Consider the following 17197-nt stretch of genomic DNA (forward strand, 5'->3'; position numbering starts at 1 on the left):
AGTCCCAACATGCGTATAGTCGACGATGCTCGCACGTACGCCAACAGCTCTCCCACCCCCCTTGGCCCCTTTAGAATCCCCCTCCCCAAGCTCGTCCAGACTCCTGCCCACGGCCTCAAGACCCAAACGCAGGCTCCTGGCGCGCGCCCTCGCCGCAGGGCCCGAGGTACGCGACGCGGTCCTTTGTGTAGAACTCGACGTCGACGCGGCCGCCCAGCCCCGCGGCGCCGCCGTCGAGGGCGCCCGCCTTGACGCACGTCTGCTCCGGCATCACCTCGAGCTCCGTGTACAGGCCCGAGCCGCAGCGGCCGCAGAAGAAGTGCCGGTTGAGCTTGCCCGAGCCGCCGACGGCGTCCCATGCCTTGGGGGTGCCTGGGGGGGGGATGTCAGTTCTCTGTTTCTCCCTTCTCCCCCCATTCTCTCTCCCTCTCCCATTCTCTCTCCCTCTCTCACACACAAATTTTCCGTCTCTCTCACATCTGTCTCCCTGTCAAGGGGATAGGGGATGACACGACGTACCCTTCGTGACCCGGAACGAGGCCCGGGGCACCACGGCGTTGGACGTAAACGCGCCGCCGGTCCACTAACTCGGCGTCACCACCACATCCCGTCCTCAGCGCCCTGAAGAGACGCAAGACTGGCCAGCACCCACCTTTTGGCAATCAGTGCAGTGACACAGCGCCGTGGCCGCCGGCTCCCCTGCCCCGGTGCGTTAGACGTCTGCCTCTGCTCTCGCGTCACTCGGCACGTACCCGGGAACTGAAACTCAATGTCGCCGCACGCACAGCTGCCCTTTGTTGCCATGGTGCTTGCTCGGTGTCTTTGCTTCAGGTGCTGTGTCTCTTTCTAGAGAGCAATTGTATTGGTGACTGTGTGAGGATGCGCGGCGGCAAATGAAGTGAAACCCCCCTTTAAATACTCCGTACAGTACCCTCGGCACATCCAAGTCTATTTCCATTATTAATACAGAGTACCCGGATACGAGTTCAGGCCATTGCCGTGTAACAGCATCGACGCCCTTCCGCCCCTCCTCTTCGCCGGCTGCGGCGTAGCCAGACGTGGCGTTATCAACCATCGTCTCTTGACGTGTTTATCCGTAGGTGTGGCTGTGTGTTATAGGTATGTATGTATGAGTCTAGGTGCCTTGTCTGACCGCTCCCCCTTCCATCCGTCGAACCAGACTACACGTACACAGCCGATCCCTCCCGCTCTCTCTCTGCCATCATATCATCGTGTCTTGCTGTCTCGACATAAAAAGAAAAGAACAGGGGCCATCTGGCGAGCTTGCCGCCGCCAGGATCCCACTAGTTGGCCTCTCCACCTTCGCAGTATTGTTTCCAAGTCTTCCCTCTCAGTAACTTACAGAGCCTCCATCTTGTCGAGAATGGCCCTTGTGAACTCGTGCGTCGTCGAGTTGCCGCCCATGTCGCGCGTGCGCACCTTGCTGTTGAGGGGGGGGGGGAGAACAGGTCAGCATCCGAGACAGATAGAAGGGGGGATGGCAAACACAAAGGACGTACCCCTCGGCAACGACGGCGTACATGGCCTTGGAGATACGGTTGGCGTGGTCGTCGAGCCCCAGGTGGCGCAGCAGCATGCTGCCCGAGAGGACCATGGCCGTCGGGTTGGCCTGGTCCTTGCCCTTGATGTCAAGGCCGACGTGGCGGCAGCCGGGCTCGAAGACGGCGACGTCGCGGCCCATGTTGCAGCCGGGGACGATGCCGGGCCCGCCGACGAGGGCGGCGCCAATGTTGGACAGGATGCCGCCGTACAGGTTGGGCATGACCATGACGTCAAACTGCTGGGGCCGCGAGACGGCCTGCATGGAGGCGTTGTCGACAATCATGTCGTTGACGTCGAGGGTCGGGTACTCCTTGGCGACGGCGTGGAAGGTGTTGCGGAAGAGGCCGTCGGCCAGCTTCATGATGTTGGCCTTGTGGATGCACGTGACCTTTTGGCGGCCGTTGGCGAGGGCAAAGGCAAAGGCGAAGCGGGCGATGCGCTCCGACTTTGCGCGGGTGATGATCTTGAGCGACTCGACGACGCCGGGGACGCTCTGGTGCTCGAGGCCCGAGTACTCGCCCTCGGTGTTCTCGCGGATGATGCACAGGTCGACGTCGCGGTGGCGCGTCTCGTAGCCGGGGATGTTCTTGATGAGGCTGATGCTGGCGTAGATGTCGAGCTCCTGGCGCATGGCCACGTTGAAGCTCTGGTGGCCGGAGCGGCTGATGGGCGTGTGCAGGATGCCCTTGAGGCCGAGCTTGTTGCGCTTGAGCGAGGCGACGCTCTCGCGGAAGGCCTCGTCGGTGCGCCCGGAGCCGGCCTCGTCGAGCCCGGACACGGCAATCTCCTCCCACTCGACGGGCACGTTGTCGGCCTTGAAGACCGTCTTGACCGACTCGGCCACCTCGGCCCCGATGCCGTCGCCGGGGATCAGCGTCACCGTGTACTTGCCGCCAAACTTGGCCGGCTTGAACAGGTCCGACTGCACCGTCGCCATGCACCGGGCCTGCTGGCGGCGGGGGACTGCGCGCGCGAGCTGTTTGTTGAGCTGCCTGTCAGACTCGGACTCGTCGTCGACCCTCGGGCAAGCCACGTACCTGCGCCGCCGTCCTCGAGGAGCCTCGCGACAACATGCTTGCCCTCGTTTCGACTCGGACGCGAGACGGACGGAGGCCAGGGGAAAGAGAACCGGATTGGGCCCGCGGCGTCGGATGAAGCTCAATGCGTCTACTGGAGCAGCGGCGGCGGCGGAGGCGGCGACGGACGAGGCAGAGGATGGGAGGCAAGGCTTCTTTGTTGTACAGACAGAGGTGGTGGAGGAGAGGGCGAAAAAGGAAAAAAAAAGAGGGAAAAAAGGCCACCTGAGGCTCAGCGGTACATCCGAGCTACGTATTCCGTTACCCTCTACCGAGTACGGATACCAAGTAATTACTTAGGTACCAAGTCATCACGATATCAACCGCCATGTTGCGCGGTATGCATGCATTTCTCAACTGTCTCGCATCTTCGTTCCACCCTCCTTCCATTCTCCCTTTTCCTGGATTGGTTTTCCCATCACGCTGCCCGCCCGTCTTTCTTGTCCTTCCAGCACGCTCGGCACAGCCGGCTCGGAAACAAGGAGCGGAATTGCGACGTCGGCTCCGAGCGGGGCCCCGCCGCCAAAAGCCGCCCCAAGCAGACGGCATTTGAGCCTCAGACTAACAAGTAATCAAGTATACCTACCCAGCCAGACACGACAATACGCGAAGCAGTATTAAATCAAACAAGAGAACACCCTTGATCAAGTCGCTGTCGTTGTTGCCGCTGCTGCTGCTGCTGCATGCTTACTACCTGGTCAAAGCCATCTCAATTGCATCCCTCCCTCTCCTCTCCTCTCCTCTCCTCTCCTCTCCTCTCCTCTCCTCTCCTCTCCTCTCCGGCGTCCCGTCTTGCCCGCCGCAACTCCAGGCAAAGACAAGATCCAATGTCAAAAGCAAAATGCCCAACGTCGTCTAACGTGCACATCTACCGGCATGTGCTGCGTGGGGGCACGTCTGGTGCTGCTGCCGCTCAACTGGTCATATCAAGGCATCGCATCGTCATCAAGGCTTCCCCCTAAGCCTCCTCCTCGTCCAGCGGCTCGACCCGCACCAGGATCTCCTCCAACAGTCCCTCCAGGAAGCTGTCCACCTCCCGGCCCATCCCCACCGGCTCCGCCTTGTCGTACTGGTCAATCTCCTTGCACACGTGTGCCAGCTTGTACACGAGCTTGCGCAGCTTCTCGTGCGCCGCCTCGGCCCGCTGCTGCTTCACCGTCCGCGGCCCCGCCTTGAGCGTTTGTTGCAGCCGAATCTGTCGCCGCTTCAGCGCCTCCTCCAGCGCAGGGAACATGACGTCGTTGAGCGCGTCCAGCTCCCCGTTGGGGTTCGCCGAGATGGGCGACGGAAACGACGACGGCACCGCTGACGCCTCCCACTCGCCGGGAGATAGTGGCTTGGGCGCCGTGCTCGTCGCGCGTTGCGCCGTCACCTGCTGCGACACGGCCCGCGGAGACGGGCCTCTGAACGGCGGAATGTCCGCTATCGCCATGGCCGGCGGTCGCGAGCTGCTGGGCGACCGCGAGGTCACGTCGTGCGGCGGCGGCTGCGGCGATCTGCCCCCGGCCGACGGCGCCGCCTGCACCGAGCAGGACCGCGCCGACGACGCCATGCTCAGGTTCAGGTTCAGCATGCCCAGGTCGCGCTGCAGCTGGGCCTGCAGCTCTTCGTCATAGCCGGGAGACTCCGACGATGGGTCCGGCGGCAGCGGCCGCGGCGTGTTGAGCTTGTACGGCGTCCCCAGCCCGTCGCGCGCAAGAGCCTTGACCGGACTCGGCGGCAGCGGCACCCTTGTCGGCGAGCTGGCGGGCAGAGCCTGCGTTGAGACGGGCCTGCGCTGCGGGCTGCCCTGCCGCGACGTGGCCTGATTTGCCGCCTTGAGCGTGTCGCTCGACTGCAGGGCCTGGTCGCGCGTCTTGGCCGGGCTGAGGTCGCCTCGCCTCTCGTCCTTGGCGTCGCCAGTCTCGGCGGGGCGCGCAGCCCGGGCGTTGGTGGCGTTCTCGTCGAGGGCGTTGAGCCCGGCGCGGCTGTTGACAAAGACGCCGCCTCGGTCGCCCACCAGCCGCACGGTGCCAAAGTCCCACATGTCCTCGTCAACCGTCTCGCGCTCGGCGGGTGCGCAGGCGTCAACCGTGTCCCAGCACTCGTCGTCGTCGGCCTTGTGGGTGGCCGCCCAGCGGCCGTGGCGCTCAATCAGCTCCGTCAGGTACGACGTCTTCTTGGCCTTGCGGATAAAGGGGTGTCGGAGCAGGTCCCGCGCCGTGGGCCGTTCCTTGGGGTCGCGTTGCAAGCACAGCTCGACAAAGTCCTTGAAGGCCTTTGTAAAGTTTCCCTCGAGTCTGGGGGCCGGATTCTTGGGGATGAGGAAGAGAACCTTCATGGGGTGAATGTCGGCGTAGGGGGGCTCGCCGTTTGCGAGCTCGAGCGCGGTGATGCCGAGGGACCAGATATCGGCCTTGTGGTCGTAGCCCGACTGCTTGATGACCTCTGGGGCCATCCAAAAGGGGGTGCCGACAAACGTGTTCTTCTTGGTCATGGTGGCCGACAGCTGGCCCGAGACGCCAAAGTCGGCGAGCTTGACCTGGCCGCCGGAGCCGAGGAGGACGTTGGCGGCTGAGAGCGTCAGCCAAACTCGTCTTGTTGGACTCGACGAGACTCACCCTTGATGTCGCGGTGCAGCTTCTTGTCCGAGTGGAGGTAGTCGAGCCCCATGAGCAGCTCGCGGGCGATGATGGCAATGTAGTCCTCGCCAATGAGCCCCGGCTTCATGAGATCGGCACAGCTGCCGCCGGCGCAAAACTCCATGACGATCCACAGCTCGGCGCCCTTTGCGTAGGAGCCATAGTACTTTGTGACGTATGGCGACTGGAGCTCCGAGAGGATGGCGATCTCTTGGATGATGTCCTCGACCTCGTCCTCTGCGTTTTCAATGTCGATGACCTTGATGGCGACGGCGTGGCCGGTGCGTTTGTCGACGCTGCAGGGGCCCGACGCCTCTCGTCAGCCACGCGAGGGAAACAGAGAGTGGAGGAGCGTACCCCTTGTAGACCTTGCCAAAGCTGCCTCCGCCTGCACACCGGGGCATTAGTCTGCGAGGTCGAGGGCCGTGGAGCCGCGGGGCTCACCAATGCAGTAGTCCTTTGAGTAGAGGAGCTCCGGGTCCAGAGCCTCGTTGCCCTCGTCGGCCTCGCGGATGCGGTCCGCCATGGTGGGCGCGCGAGCGGGGCAGCCCCAGAGACTGTCGAGTCTGAATCTCGCGGCGTTTGGATATCGTCAATAGTCTGCGCTTCCTCCTCCAAAAGGTTGGTGAAGCTGGTGTGCAGGCGGCCGCCGTCCGAGTGTACGGGTGCTCGCGGCTGTCAGGTCAACAACAAAACGACGTCGAGACACGGGTGTCTGCTTGAGTCGCGGAGCAAGGGCGGCGGCCAAGGAAAGTGAGGGTTGTCTTTGGGAAAGCAGAGAGAGAGTGATGAGGCAGCGAATGGCACGGCGAAGCCCGCCGGACAGAGTTGGAGGTGGTGGAAGAAGGCAGGCTTCCACTCCGCAAATTGGCCCGCGCTGTAATAGAGGCAGCCCGAGCAGGGCGGGCGGGTTCACGCCTGGGGTCATCTCGGGCAGCGAGTTAGTGGTGCCCGTAGCGGGGGCAGGCCCGGCCGCCTACTGTAGGTAGTAATACTCAGTACTACTAGGTAGGCATCCACGGAATAACGCGCGCGCAGGCAGCGGTCCAACTAACACATTCATTCCCCCGCCCAATCTACCCGCAGTAATTACCACCACGTACCCACCGAGGTACTTACCTACCTAAGGTAGTAGTATATTACTACTTGAAGGTACCTGCAACGCGTCGCAAGGCACTGTACCTGGCGGGGCAGCGGCCGAGAACGCGTCGGCCCAGCCAAGGTACCGTCGTCATTTGGCGCGTGTGTGCACTTGCACTAATTACAGGTGCGCCAGCCCTGTGGATTCCAGGCTCCAGCGGACGCTGCTTTTCACAGTCGTCACTCCCCGCCCATTGTTGAACCCCTGCACCATCAAGATGAGCCTTCTTGGCCACAGGAACACGACGGTGAGGACCATGTCCGACACCTGTCAAACATCTAGTCCACAGAGCACGAAACGTAAAATGCTCATCTCATTGCTTCCTCCTCGCTGTCGACTCGATGCTCGTCCAGCCTCACAGCCCAAATGCCGTTTTCCCGTCTATATCGTCCATGAAAGCGGCCCTCCCCTGCTTCGACAAAGGAAATAGAACCAGCTTCGTCTAGCATTTCGCTCTAGAGACTCCTCCCTGCCTCCATTACCAGGTTTCCGCACCCTTGGCCATCACCCGTCCACAAACTCAATCATCACCGTCCCCTGCTTGAGGCCCGTCTCCTCAATCGCCTCATCCACGCTGCCCATCAGGTCCTGCCCCTGCGGCATCTTCTTGAGCTCAAATTCGACGCCCTGCTTGCCCTCGAGCGGCTCCGCCTTGAGCCACTCGTAGATCCTGCGCACCGGGTCCTGCAGCCGGAACCGTCGAATTACCCGCCCGTCGGGGTGTCGGAACTGGATTCGCGTCGTCATCGCCGCGTCATTCTCTGGCTCCATGTGCGGCTTGTCGCCCGAGATTTGCGAAAACGCGCTCGCCGCCTCAGCCTGCTCCGGCTCCTTGCCCTTGCCCTTGGCCTCGCCCTCGCCCTCGCCCTCGTCCTCGCCCTCGGCGCCACCGCTCTGACCCGACGACTTGGTCAGCGCGTCCGGATCCTGGATATTGGCCGCCGCCCTCGCCCCGCTGCCCTCGCCACTGGCCAGGCTGTTCTTGAGCGCCATTTCCAGCATCTCCTCCTCCGTCATGCGGTCCACGTCCACTACCTGCGCCTTGCGCCCCGTCGACTGCGCTACCGGGTTCTTGCTGTTGGCGGCCAGGCTGTAACGGTCCAGAAACTCGGCGAGCTCGGCGTGAAAGTCTACGGCGCTGGGAAAGGGCCGCCCGCTCCACACTTTGACCTGCTCGCCCGTCCGAGGGTCGATAATGGACACGTGCGGGTAGTTGTCAGGGTTCTCGTGCGTCTGGTGAGAAAAGTAAAAGGTGATGTACTCTTGGGCGTCGGGATAGTCCTTATCGTACTGCAGGAAGACAAAGTTCTCCGACACCAGGTCGCGCACGGCCGGGTCCTTCCAGATGTCTCGATTGAGCGCCTGGCAGTTGAAGTCGTTCATGTCCTGTAGGTTGACCAGTATCCACTTCTTGTCCTCCTTGCCCAGCGTCCGGGCGTCATCCCACGATACGCGCGACATGAGCTCGTAGGGAGGCCGGAACAAGTCCTCGAGCCTTCGCGCGTGCGTGCCATTCTCGGTCGAGGGTGCGGGGGCAGCGGAGCCATCTGCCCAAATCCGCTGGCCAAACGGTCCTCCCGACCCAGCTGTGTTGCCCGCACTGTTAGCCGCTATGTCCGATGGCAACTTTCGGGCTGTGTAGAAACAGGGGAGGGGCTAAACTTACGAGGTGGGTGCCTTCGTCTTCTCATTTGCTCCAAAAAGGCAGATCCCATCTCATCATCGCCGCCCCAGCCCGCGTCGGGGGCGACCAGCGTCTCTGTTGTCCTCGCAATGGGGGCCCTGACACCGTCGTCGCCAGACCCCTGGCCTCCTTGGTATAGTTCTTCCTGCAGCCGCTTCGCCATGACCGCATCTTCCTCTTCCTGGGCAAGCGCAACGGCTTGCGCAACGGCAACTCTGTCGGTGTCGTCGTTGGCGTCGTCGTCATCTTCGATCTGCATCACGTCATCATCGTCGTCGTCGCTGATGTGAATGACGCCACTCTCGTCTTGCCGGCCAATGTTGTGCTGGCTTTGGGACGCCGACGGCTGGTTGCTCGCTGCCGCCTCGCCGCCCGTGATGCCGGCGCCCACGCCCGATACCAGGTCGGGGTTCTCAAAGTAGAGGCCGACGGCACGCTCAAAGTCGCCGCCCGCGAGCTGGAGGAAGCCGCCTGCGACGTCGGCGCTCGCTCCGGTGATGGAGACGAAGTTGGAGATGTTTTCGTCCATGGCCGTCACCAGGATTACTGCCTGGCCAAGGACGCCGTCGTGCGTCTCGTTCCTGGGTGTAGCTGGGGCTGAACAGAGCTTTTTCTGCAGGCAGAGGCAGATTACGATTCGTCGGCGGCCTTGTTCCCTGGCTTGCTCGGCAGACGATAATCGAGGCTCGGTGTTGCCTGCGGATTTTTGGCCGTCTGTTTCTGCTCCTCTCCCGAAACAGCTTGTGGCTCTGTTACGGGGACAAGTCAAGGGCTCGTCGCCGGCAGTATTGGATCCCTTTTCAACCGCCCCACGGAGTCTTGCGGCTGAATTTCTCTAGGTATCGGTCTTGTGTGTGCAACGACCAGAGTGTGCGGCAAACGTGCGGGGGAACAGGGACCCAGTTGACCGTTGTGCGAATGAGCCCACGCGGCTATCGGTCGTAGGGTGAAGAGAGCAAAAGAGCGGATGATTTCGAGGTTCCCGGTGGTAAGGCTGCCTTGATGTTGAGGGGAGACGGGGGGAGAGAGAGAGCTTGGCTGGACCAAGGGTCAACTGAACCTTCTAGGTGCAACTGCAGCTCCGCAGGCACGACCGCCATGACGCAACGAAAAGCAGGTGCCCGCGTTTGGTGGCGCCTCCGGATCATTACAAGCGCCGGTTCCGGAGTTACTGCTCGTTACAGTCCGGGGGCTACCCTAGAGCTCAGCGTTGCTCAGACCACCAACACACCACACAAACTCTCCCTGTAAAAATTCTTCACCCGCGGAGCTGTTAGTGGCTCGTTAGCCGGGACAGGATCTACAGGCCACCCGACCGCGCTTTTGCTGCGGGGTCCATCGTGACCCTAACAGCACAGAGGAAGACCTTAGGAGAGTTCATATTCCTCTGCGAAGCCGGTCTCGACAACATGTCCACTCGGACCTCATGGCTCTCTTCGGAACCAAGGAGCTATGGGTATTGGAAGGCCCGCCCTTCTAAACAACGGTGGCCGGTTGCGGAGGTTTTTCTCCCTGAGGGCAAGCTGCAAAGCCAGCCTCTGATCCCCTCCAAGAGTTTTTCCTGCCGCCGCTCCCAGTCATTTCCACGGCTTGGTTACTGGAGCGTGGACTGCGGCAGCAGTTTTGGCTGCGAGCGAGAGAATTCTGACCGGACAAAACCAAGGGTTGACCAATTCTTTGTGGCTGCGACCACCCGACACTTTGCCTTGACATCCCGCTGACGGGTACGAGGCTTGACACGAGCGCCATCGAGCCGATGAAATGCTGGATAGGGACAGAAGGGGTTGTTCACGGGTAGCGAACTACGAGCGCTGGGTGCATTTAGATGGACAGTGGTTTTTTCGAGGGAACTCATTCGGGACACTTCTCTAACTAGCTCAGCACGTCCTGTGCTCCCTCGCGGAGACCTGAGCGGCCTGAGCCGCTGGACGCAAAATACACAACAACAACAACAACAACCAACACACCACAAGATTCCTCCCAGAAGGAGTTCCTGGAATTCCAGGCCTTGGCCGCAGAACATGGTGCCACTGAGATCCGCTGGATCCCCGGCCACACCAACATCCCAGGTAACGAGCAGGCAGACGCCTTAGCAAAGGCAGGAACCTCTCAACCCGAGCCTGCAGACGCTCTCCCGACGCTGGCATATCTGCGCAAGGTCGCTAGGCAGCGACCAAAAGACGCATTCAAAGCCTGGTGGGAAGTTTCTGCACCCCAACAGTACAGGGTCCTCGACCTCGATGCCACGACTGGCTGCCCGCCAGAACTTACCATTCCACGACCTCTGCTCCACCATCTGCTCGCAGCAAGAACCCACCACGGGGACTTCATCTCGGAACCGGCCCTGTGAGGCCAAAACGAAAGACATGGCTGTCGCGCCTGAACGTCCCGCTGACGGGCAGCAGGCTGAGCAAAGAAGCGCCTTTGAGCCGATGAAATGCTGAATGGTGGATTGTTTACGTTCTGTGGAAGGGGCAGAAGACGCGGATTGGTACTCGTTTCGTTTCGCGTATTGTGGGCCTACTCCGCGATAGTAGACTTCCAGCAGCTCAGCACGTCCTGTGCCCCGTCTCGGGGACCTGAGCGACCTAAAGGTCGCTGGACGGAAAATACAATAATAATAATAATAATAACCAACACACCACAAAGCCACAACCAGCTGCCCGTCAGAATTGGCGCTCTCTCGGCCCCTGCTTCGTAACTTGCTTGCAGCAAGAACCCACCATGGGGATTTTGCTGACTACCACGAAAGGTTTGGTCACGACAATGCGCGACTGACGTGCTCGTGCGGAAGACGAAAAGAGCCAGCACACATCTTTTACTGCAGAAAGGTTGCGCCACGGCATCGTATGCGGCTTGCACCTTGGCCGGCTGCAGCCATCAACCGCGCAATCGGCAAGGACTTTGACAAATTCGTCAGGCTGGCGAAAGCGAGCTCCTTCTTCGGAGGATCTGCCCACGCCACTAGACGGTCATCATTCTCCTCTCTCACCCTACCTTTTCCTCTCAATCCTTTCTGTTACCTGCTCCGATCTCGGCGGCGTCAAGGTCTCGCGACCATGCGATCGCCGAGGTCATCAAGGGCTGCAAGGCCCCAGAAGCAAATTGGCTGATCTGACCACGGGACAGCTTTCTCTTCATGCCTGGACGTCCCGCTGACGGGCAACAGGTTTGTCATGAGCGCCGTTGAGCCGATGAAATGCTGGATAGTGGGTGAAGTGTACGATATGTAGCATGTAGACACCTGCTAGCTCAGCACGTCCTGTGCTCCCCTGCGGAGACCTGAGCGACCAAAAGTTGCTGGACGGAAAATACACTAAACTAAACTAAACTAAACCAACACACCACACAACTCACATGGTGCATTACAAAGAGAACAAGCAGTTGTCGTAGACAGAAATCCCATGTTGGCTACACTATTCCCATCACTGCCTGAGCGCTTCCTGTACGTCGTCCAGCGCAGTCCTCCACGCCTTTTGCACATCAAAGGCCCGCTCCTCGCCCATCGCCGCCTTGATCGCTTCCTCCAGCGCCTTGGCCACCTCGGCCTTCCCAAACACCCCGTCAATTCTAGCCCGCAGAGTCGCAGATACCGCCTTGGCCCGCCCCAGTCTCTGCGCTTCCGTCCCCGCCTCTGCCCGCCCCAGGTCCAGGCTCTCCAGCAAGGCCGTCAGTGCCCCGCTGCCGTCAAACGGCGCTGACGGCGCAGGTCCGGCTGGACCTGTCATCTTGGTGCCGTCCGCCATCATGTCGCAGACGCAGTCGTACCATGTCTCGCGCTTGATGATGTCGAACTGGGGGCTCGAGAGATATGGCCCGAGAGTGTCGATGATGTCTCGGAGGGAGCGTCGAAAGTCCTTACTTGAGGACCGGGCATATCCGCGGGCAACGGCCTCGAAAGCGCTCTTGGCTGTCTTGAAGGTGAGGTCCTCCTGCTTGGTGCCTCCCTTGGAGTCCACGTCCATCTTGTCCTCGTCCTTCTGAGCCTCCAGATACGGCTTCGTCATCTCGGCAATTTCCTGCAGCATGTCCAGGTCGTCTCTTGCCTTGGCAAACCGCCACAGGCAGCGAAAAGCGTGGACCCGATAGTCGTCGTTGTTTCGTTTTGCTTCTCGCAGGGCAATCTTCTTCATCTGCGCTGCAACCTCCTCGTCCTTTTTCCAGAGGAGCTGCCCCTGCTCCACAAACCTGGGGAACGACTCGAGCAGCTTCTCCTTGCCGGGGAACGTCTTCAGCGCCATCGTCTTGTCCAGCAGCGGCCAGATGGCTTTGAGGCTCGCCTCTCCCATCCCGCCCGTGGAGTCGCTGGCGCTGGCGACGTCGGCGACCATGGCGGCAACGGTAAAGGCTCCCGTGTGTCGAAGCGACCACTGAGCTGTATCTAGACATCGCTGAACCAACGCAACAATCTCCGGGACGTACCGAACCACGGTACGGCTGCTGCCCGCATGCTGGTTCCACACCTCCTGAAACACCTTGCGGGTATATTCATCGCAATCGTTGCCTCCGAGGTACGAGAACGGCACAAGCTCCGTCTCGTGGGCGGTGAAGTGGTCGGGCGAGACCTTTGCGAGAGCGACCATGGCGTCGGCAATCTTTTGACGGCGACTCTCGTCTTCCGCCTGCATGTACATGCTGATGCACCGCTCGCAGAATCGCGCCTGGGCCTCGTCCGGGACCGCCCTCATCACGTATGCCGCGGCGCGGGCGTACGCCTGGCTGACTTCGTCGTTCCTGTCCACCACCTGCTTCTCGAGCAGCTGCATGAAGCGGCCCGACACGGATGCAATGTCGCTTGCGTGACGCGTCGCCAGCGTCGTCAGCACCCTACTACAGCCAATCTTGGTTGGCATTGCTATGGCGCTCTTGATGGTCGCTTCGAGTCGCGGCCCGAGCTCGGCCATGACTTCGACGTCGGCGAAGCGCAGGCAGTTCTCGATTGCTTCCGAAATGGGTGATTGGTTCACCATTTGCGACCGCAGTCGGTCAATCTTATCGCGACTCTCCTCTCCAGCCCTTTGGTAATGATAGTTGATCTGCTGGGGCTCGATGGTGCTGAGGAGCCCTAGAAGCTGGGTCACCATGCCTGGGATAAACGGCCGTAGGGCCTTGCCGCCGTGCTTGGATATCTTGAGTACGGTAATGGTGGCAAAGATCTGGACGTCTTCAACCGAGCTCTCCACGCCCTTTTCGGAGAGGAGAAAGGGCAGTGCCTCCTGCATCATGGCTTTTGCCGCTGCCGCGTGGTTGCCCTCTTCCAGTTGACGGACGAGACTGTTTGACAAGGCCATGCAAAGCCTGAGCGCGGCCTCCCTGACGCTCCCCTTGACGTCGTCCAGCACCTTGAGGGCCGCCGTCCAGACGTCTCTGTAGTACTTTTCGTACTGCGGAAACGGCCGTCCTTGAACAAGGTCAGAAATGGCCGCGCAGCTAGCCTGTCGTACCCTCCACTCTCGGCCAATTATGCTCTTCAAGAGATCTTCCATGATGGCGTCAAAGTGTGCGTCGAGCGTGGCATTCGAGTCCTTGACAAGGGCCTTCCAAATGTCCTCCATGGAACGCTGCACATTGGGGTTGGGGTCGAATCGGTATCTGTACAGCTTCGTGTAGAGCTTGGGATCAATCTCTGACTCGGAGAGAATGTTGCTGAGCCCGAATCGACCAAAGGCTGACCTCGTGGACCACGTCGCCGCGTTGGCTGCCAGCGACATGAACTTGTAGACTAGCCTTTGGTCCCCCACCTCGTTAGCCAGGTTGACAATGTCCTTGTACGACGTAACCGAGCTCCCCTCCCCTGTTGGCAGCGCGCCAGGCTCAAACAGCTCCGTCTCCTCGCCCACTTTGAGCTGCGTTCCTGATCCTGTAAAGGCAGACACGAGGTCCCTAACCAGCGCAGACTTGAGATCGGAATCGCCTCGTTCGTAGACGAGGGATAGGCCGCGAGATGCCGTCTCCTGGACAAGCTCGTCTCGCGCGGTGAGCAGCCGCATGAAGGCAGCTTGGATCTCGCGCAGCCTGGCCTGAACCTGTGGTAGGTGCGAACAATACTGCACGATGCAGAAGAGCCAGATGCCAGACGCCTTGAGGAGGGACGGCTTCGTAGCCTTGGAGCCTTGCAGAAGTCTTCCGAGAACAGCTTCGAGGAGGGTCGCTCTCACACCGGTACGGAACTGCGAGCTGCGTGCCTCGACGTCCAGCCTCAGGATGACGTAGTCTGACTCCCAGCGCGCCGCGGCGGCGGTGATTGCATCTCCGACGGTGAATTGAAGCTCGACCTGCTTCACTTCGTGCAGGGCAAGCAGCTCCTTGAGAATCAAGCCCAAGACGCCGCGACCTGGCCCATCCTCGCCGTCTTGAGCAGCCTCGACCAGCTCAGTGTCCTCAGATTCATCTAACCCAATGGCAAGACTTCCCAGAGCTGCAACGGCTCTTTCGTTTCCCTTCTTGGCCTCGGCTGAGAGCCTCTCGACTACGATCCGAGCAGAGTACTTTCCATCTGCAGGGGGCAACGCCAGCTTGGCGGACCACAGTTGAGAAAAGGATTCCAGCGCGGAAGCATGGAGCGACGAGGATCCGGCTTTATCGACGAGAAGGTGCAGGGGGTAGTCGAGGTCTCTGGGGAAATCGCGGTCATAGTAGACAGATCGAGAGTTGAGATAACCAAGCGCGAGCAATGCACCGTCGGCGGCGTTCGCGTCGGATCCCACAAGACGTTCAGCATCGGCAAATAACGAGCACAGGGTTGTGCGCCAGAACATGACGCTGTCGGATGTGTTGGCCGGGTGTGCGGCAAGTATGCCCAAAGCCCTGGCGCCCAGACTTCGAACCTCCTTCTTGTTGGACCTGATCAAGCCAAGAAGGCCGGAACTGACGTCTACCAGGCCACCCAAAGGACCCTCCGGGCTCAAGGAGGCCACATCGACGAAGCATCTGATGCACTCTTCGACGATGGGGGAGTCTTCCAGGAAAGCCCCTACAAGACACGACTTGAGATACAGGACGATGTGGGCGCCGTCGACAGTCCCCAGGTACGCTCGCACCCTGTCTCTGCATTTCACATCTGTCTTGACCTGTGCGTCCAGCGCCTGCATCCAATCCGGCTGGACGCTAAAGTCATCGAGAGCCGCGAGCAGCATGATTTGCTTGCAGTACCGGAGTGCGACAGGAAACGCCTGGATCCGTCCTCCCGGGAAGTTTTGGAAGACGGTGGCGCTTGACGCAGTTGTCGAGCTGCCGCTGGATGCCGGACCAGACGGCTGATGTGGCCCAATGAGAGAGTTGAAGAAGGTGACGACCATATGCTTCCAGTCAGGCAAGGGGAGCCTGGACTCGCTATGGGCGAAATACGTCCAAGGATCCAGCCCCTTGTGGCCCTGCTCGACCACGTCACTCCGTTCATTCAAACGCCCAGCTACTGCCAAAATGTCGATCCACCGGCCACGGATATCTGAAGAGGGAAGACACTGGTTCGCCCACTTGACCACAGCGTGACGTGTGCTTCTCACGGCAGGGGCTTCATCGGGAAGCGACATGTACGTAAGGAGCATGGTCCTTAGCCGCTCTTGGTCGCCCCCGATGCTGGGCGGGATACCAGCCGTCAGACTCGAGAGTGCGCCGTCGATGTTGACAACCGCGTCATTGGTGGGATCCTCGGACAGCGAGCGGAACAGCCAAGCACCGAGCTCCAAACGCTCTTTCACAGACAGGTCGGCGCTTCTTGCTAGCATTCCGATGGTTTCGTAGGCCTTGGACCGTAGGTTGACTTCATCGTGAGACGAGTTCTGCGGAGCAGGCCAGCCCTGTGTCTCAATATAAGTCGTCATGCTGCGGATGAGCGGAGGGCCAATGGCGAATCCCGGCTGCGACGGTCCGATCCGGGCGACCCAAGACAGGTACTGGAATAGTGCGTTGTGAAGCTTGGTTCGTTCCAGGGCGCTTGTTGGCTGCATGGAAGCAGCAGACGGCTCCTCTGAACGCAGCGGCGCGAAATCACGCTCGACGACGCCCGCTATGCTGTCTGTCATTGTCGTCGAAACAGCAGACTTGGACAGCATGCCGAGGATGCGGGTTCGATAGGCTGCTGGCAAGATGGAATGCGCGTGAAACAGGCTTTTGACCAACGCCTCGTTCTCCATGGAGACGGAGCTCCTTTTGATAATCTCCTCGGCCGTGGAGGCGACCCTGTTGTCGAAGCCCGCCGCGGCATAGAGAGCAGGGAGAAGCTTTTCGTCATCCGTCAAAGCCCCGCTAGCCAAGAAGGCCACCAGCTTGGCTTTGAGCTCAGACAGGCGCCGGAAGACTTTCTCGGAGTCGGAATTTTCCATGGCGAAGAGTTCCAGCTCTTGTCGAGAAAGCGCCGGGTTAGACTGCGCCAAGCTCTGGACGCCAGTAGGGGCGCGTAGGCGGAAGAAGACTCCAATGACATGGGAAAGATATCTCGCGTCGGCGGCGTCTGAGAGACCAACTGAAGATCTGAATGCCTCGTCATCTTTGCTTCCGCGAGGGGGTATCCGAGAGTCGAGAAGCAGTCGGAGGACAATGTTGAGTATGCTGGTGGCCCTAGGATGGCCCTCATCGGCGGCGAGACCCTGTAGGGCAATGGGAATGAGAGGCACGCGATCCTCGGCGTCCAGTCTGTCCAGACTGTGCTGGATAAAGGACAGGTCGAGCTGCTTAATGACGGGAGACTCGTTGGCTTTGTACTGCTCCAGCAGTGCCTTGACGGGCAGCACAATTCTACGAGTCCATGTAAGTCACGGTCCAACATTGGGATCAGCGGTAGAGGCGTACGACGGAGGCTGGATAAAGGTCTTGAGCCGGGCCAATACCCGTATCACCTGGAGCGAGGGCGTCAACGGTGAGCGCACAGTGTCAGCCCGCAGAACGCACCCTCTCGCGAACCGAGCCGTGGCTACTGGCGGCCTTGAGTATCAGCGGCGTCAGGTAGAGCTGCAGCAGGTGCTGGAGCTTGTCCTCCTTGTTGGCCACGGCGAGGATCTTGAACTCGACATTCTCCACCAGCTGGAGCTCCCGCTGTTCCGACGAGAGAGCTGCCATGACGGTGCGCTGGCGGTATCGGAGACGAAGGCGTATCACAAAGTCGAGGGCGGAA

General features: G+C 60.5%; 6 protein-coding genes across 6 annotated transcripts; 1 reads left to right on the forward strand and 5 right to left on the reverse strand.

Annotated features, from left to right (window-relative positions):
- Positions 1-115: 115 nt before the first annotated feature.
- HRG_05255 (glutathione-dependent formaldehyde-activating enzyme domain-containing protein) lies at positions 116-804 on the reverse strand (the record flags this gene model as incomplete). The annotated part of the gene is made up of 4 exons (XM_044863726.1): positions 116-372; positions 520-583; positions 653-699; positions 753-804. 4 exons carry the CDS (start codon positions 802-804, stop codon positions 116-118), a joined length of 420 nt encoding a protein of 139 aa, XP_044720258.1.
- Positions 805-1359: 555 nt separating this feature from the next.
- HRG_05256 (isocitrate/isopropylmalate dehydrogenase domain-containing protein) lies at positions 1360-2636 on the reverse strand (the record flags this gene model as incomplete). Its single annotated transcript, XM_044863727.1, has 3 exons — positions 1360-1444; positions 1521-2539; positions 2601-2636. The coding sequence occupies 3 exons, from the start codon at positions 2634-2636 to the stop codon at positions 1360-1362; spliced, it is 1140 nt and encodes a 379-aa protein (XP_044720259.1).
- Positions 2637-3597: 961 nt separating this feature from the next.
- HRG_05257 (kinase) lies at positions 3598-5786 on the reverse strand (the record flags this gene model as incomplete). Its single annotated transcript, XM_044863728.1, has 4 exons — positions 3598-5192; positions 5240-5556; positions 5618-5648; positions 5705-5786. The coding sequence occupies 4 exons, from the start codon at positions 5784-5786 to the stop codon at positions 3598-3600; spliced, it is 2025 nt and encodes a 674-aa protein (XP_044720260.1).
- A 1119-nt stretch (positions 5787-6905) lies between these two features.
- On the reverse strand, positions 6906-8614 carry HRG_05258 (thioredoxin-like domain-containing protein; the record flags this gene model as incomplete). Its single annotated transcript, XM_044863729.1, has 2 exons — positions 6906-7987; positions 8068-8614. The coding sequence occupies 2 exons, from the start codon at positions 8612-8614 to the stop codon at positions 6906-6908; spliced, it is 1629 nt and encodes a 542-aa protein (XP_044720261.1).
- Positions 8615-9511: 897 nt separating this feature from the next.
- Positions 9512-11203, forward strand: HRG_05259 (RNase H domain-containing protein; the record flags this gene model as incomplete). The annotated part of the gene is made up of 4 exons (XM_044863730.1): positions 9512-9541; positions 9962-10431; positions 10838-11000; positions 11054-11203. The coding sequence occupies 4 exons, from the start codon at positions 9512-9514 to the stop codon at positions 11201-11203; spliced, it is 813 nt and encodes a 270-aa protein (XP_044720262.1).
- Positions 11204-11510: 307 nt separating this feature from the next.
- On the reverse strand, positions 11511-17142 carry HRG_05260 (proteasome stabiliser domain-containing protein; the record flags this gene model as incomplete). The annotated part of the gene is made up of 3 exons (XM_044863731.1): positions 11511-16821; positions 16876-16922; positions 16975-17142. 3 exons carry the CDS (start codon positions 17140-17142, stop codon positions 11511-11513), a joined length of 5526 nt encoding a protein of 1841 aa, XP_044720263.1.
- Between the last annotated feature and the right edge of the window lie 55 nt (positions 17143-17197).

The sequence above is a fragment of the Hirsutella rhossiliensis genome (assembly GCF_020360975.1).
Source record: "Hirsutella rhossiliensis strain HR02 chromosome Unknown scaffold00005, whole genome shotgun sequence".
Lineage (NCBI taxonomy): Eukaryota > Fungi > Ascomycota > Sordariomycetes > Hypocreales > Ophiocordycipitaceae > Hirsutella > Hirsutella rhossiliensis.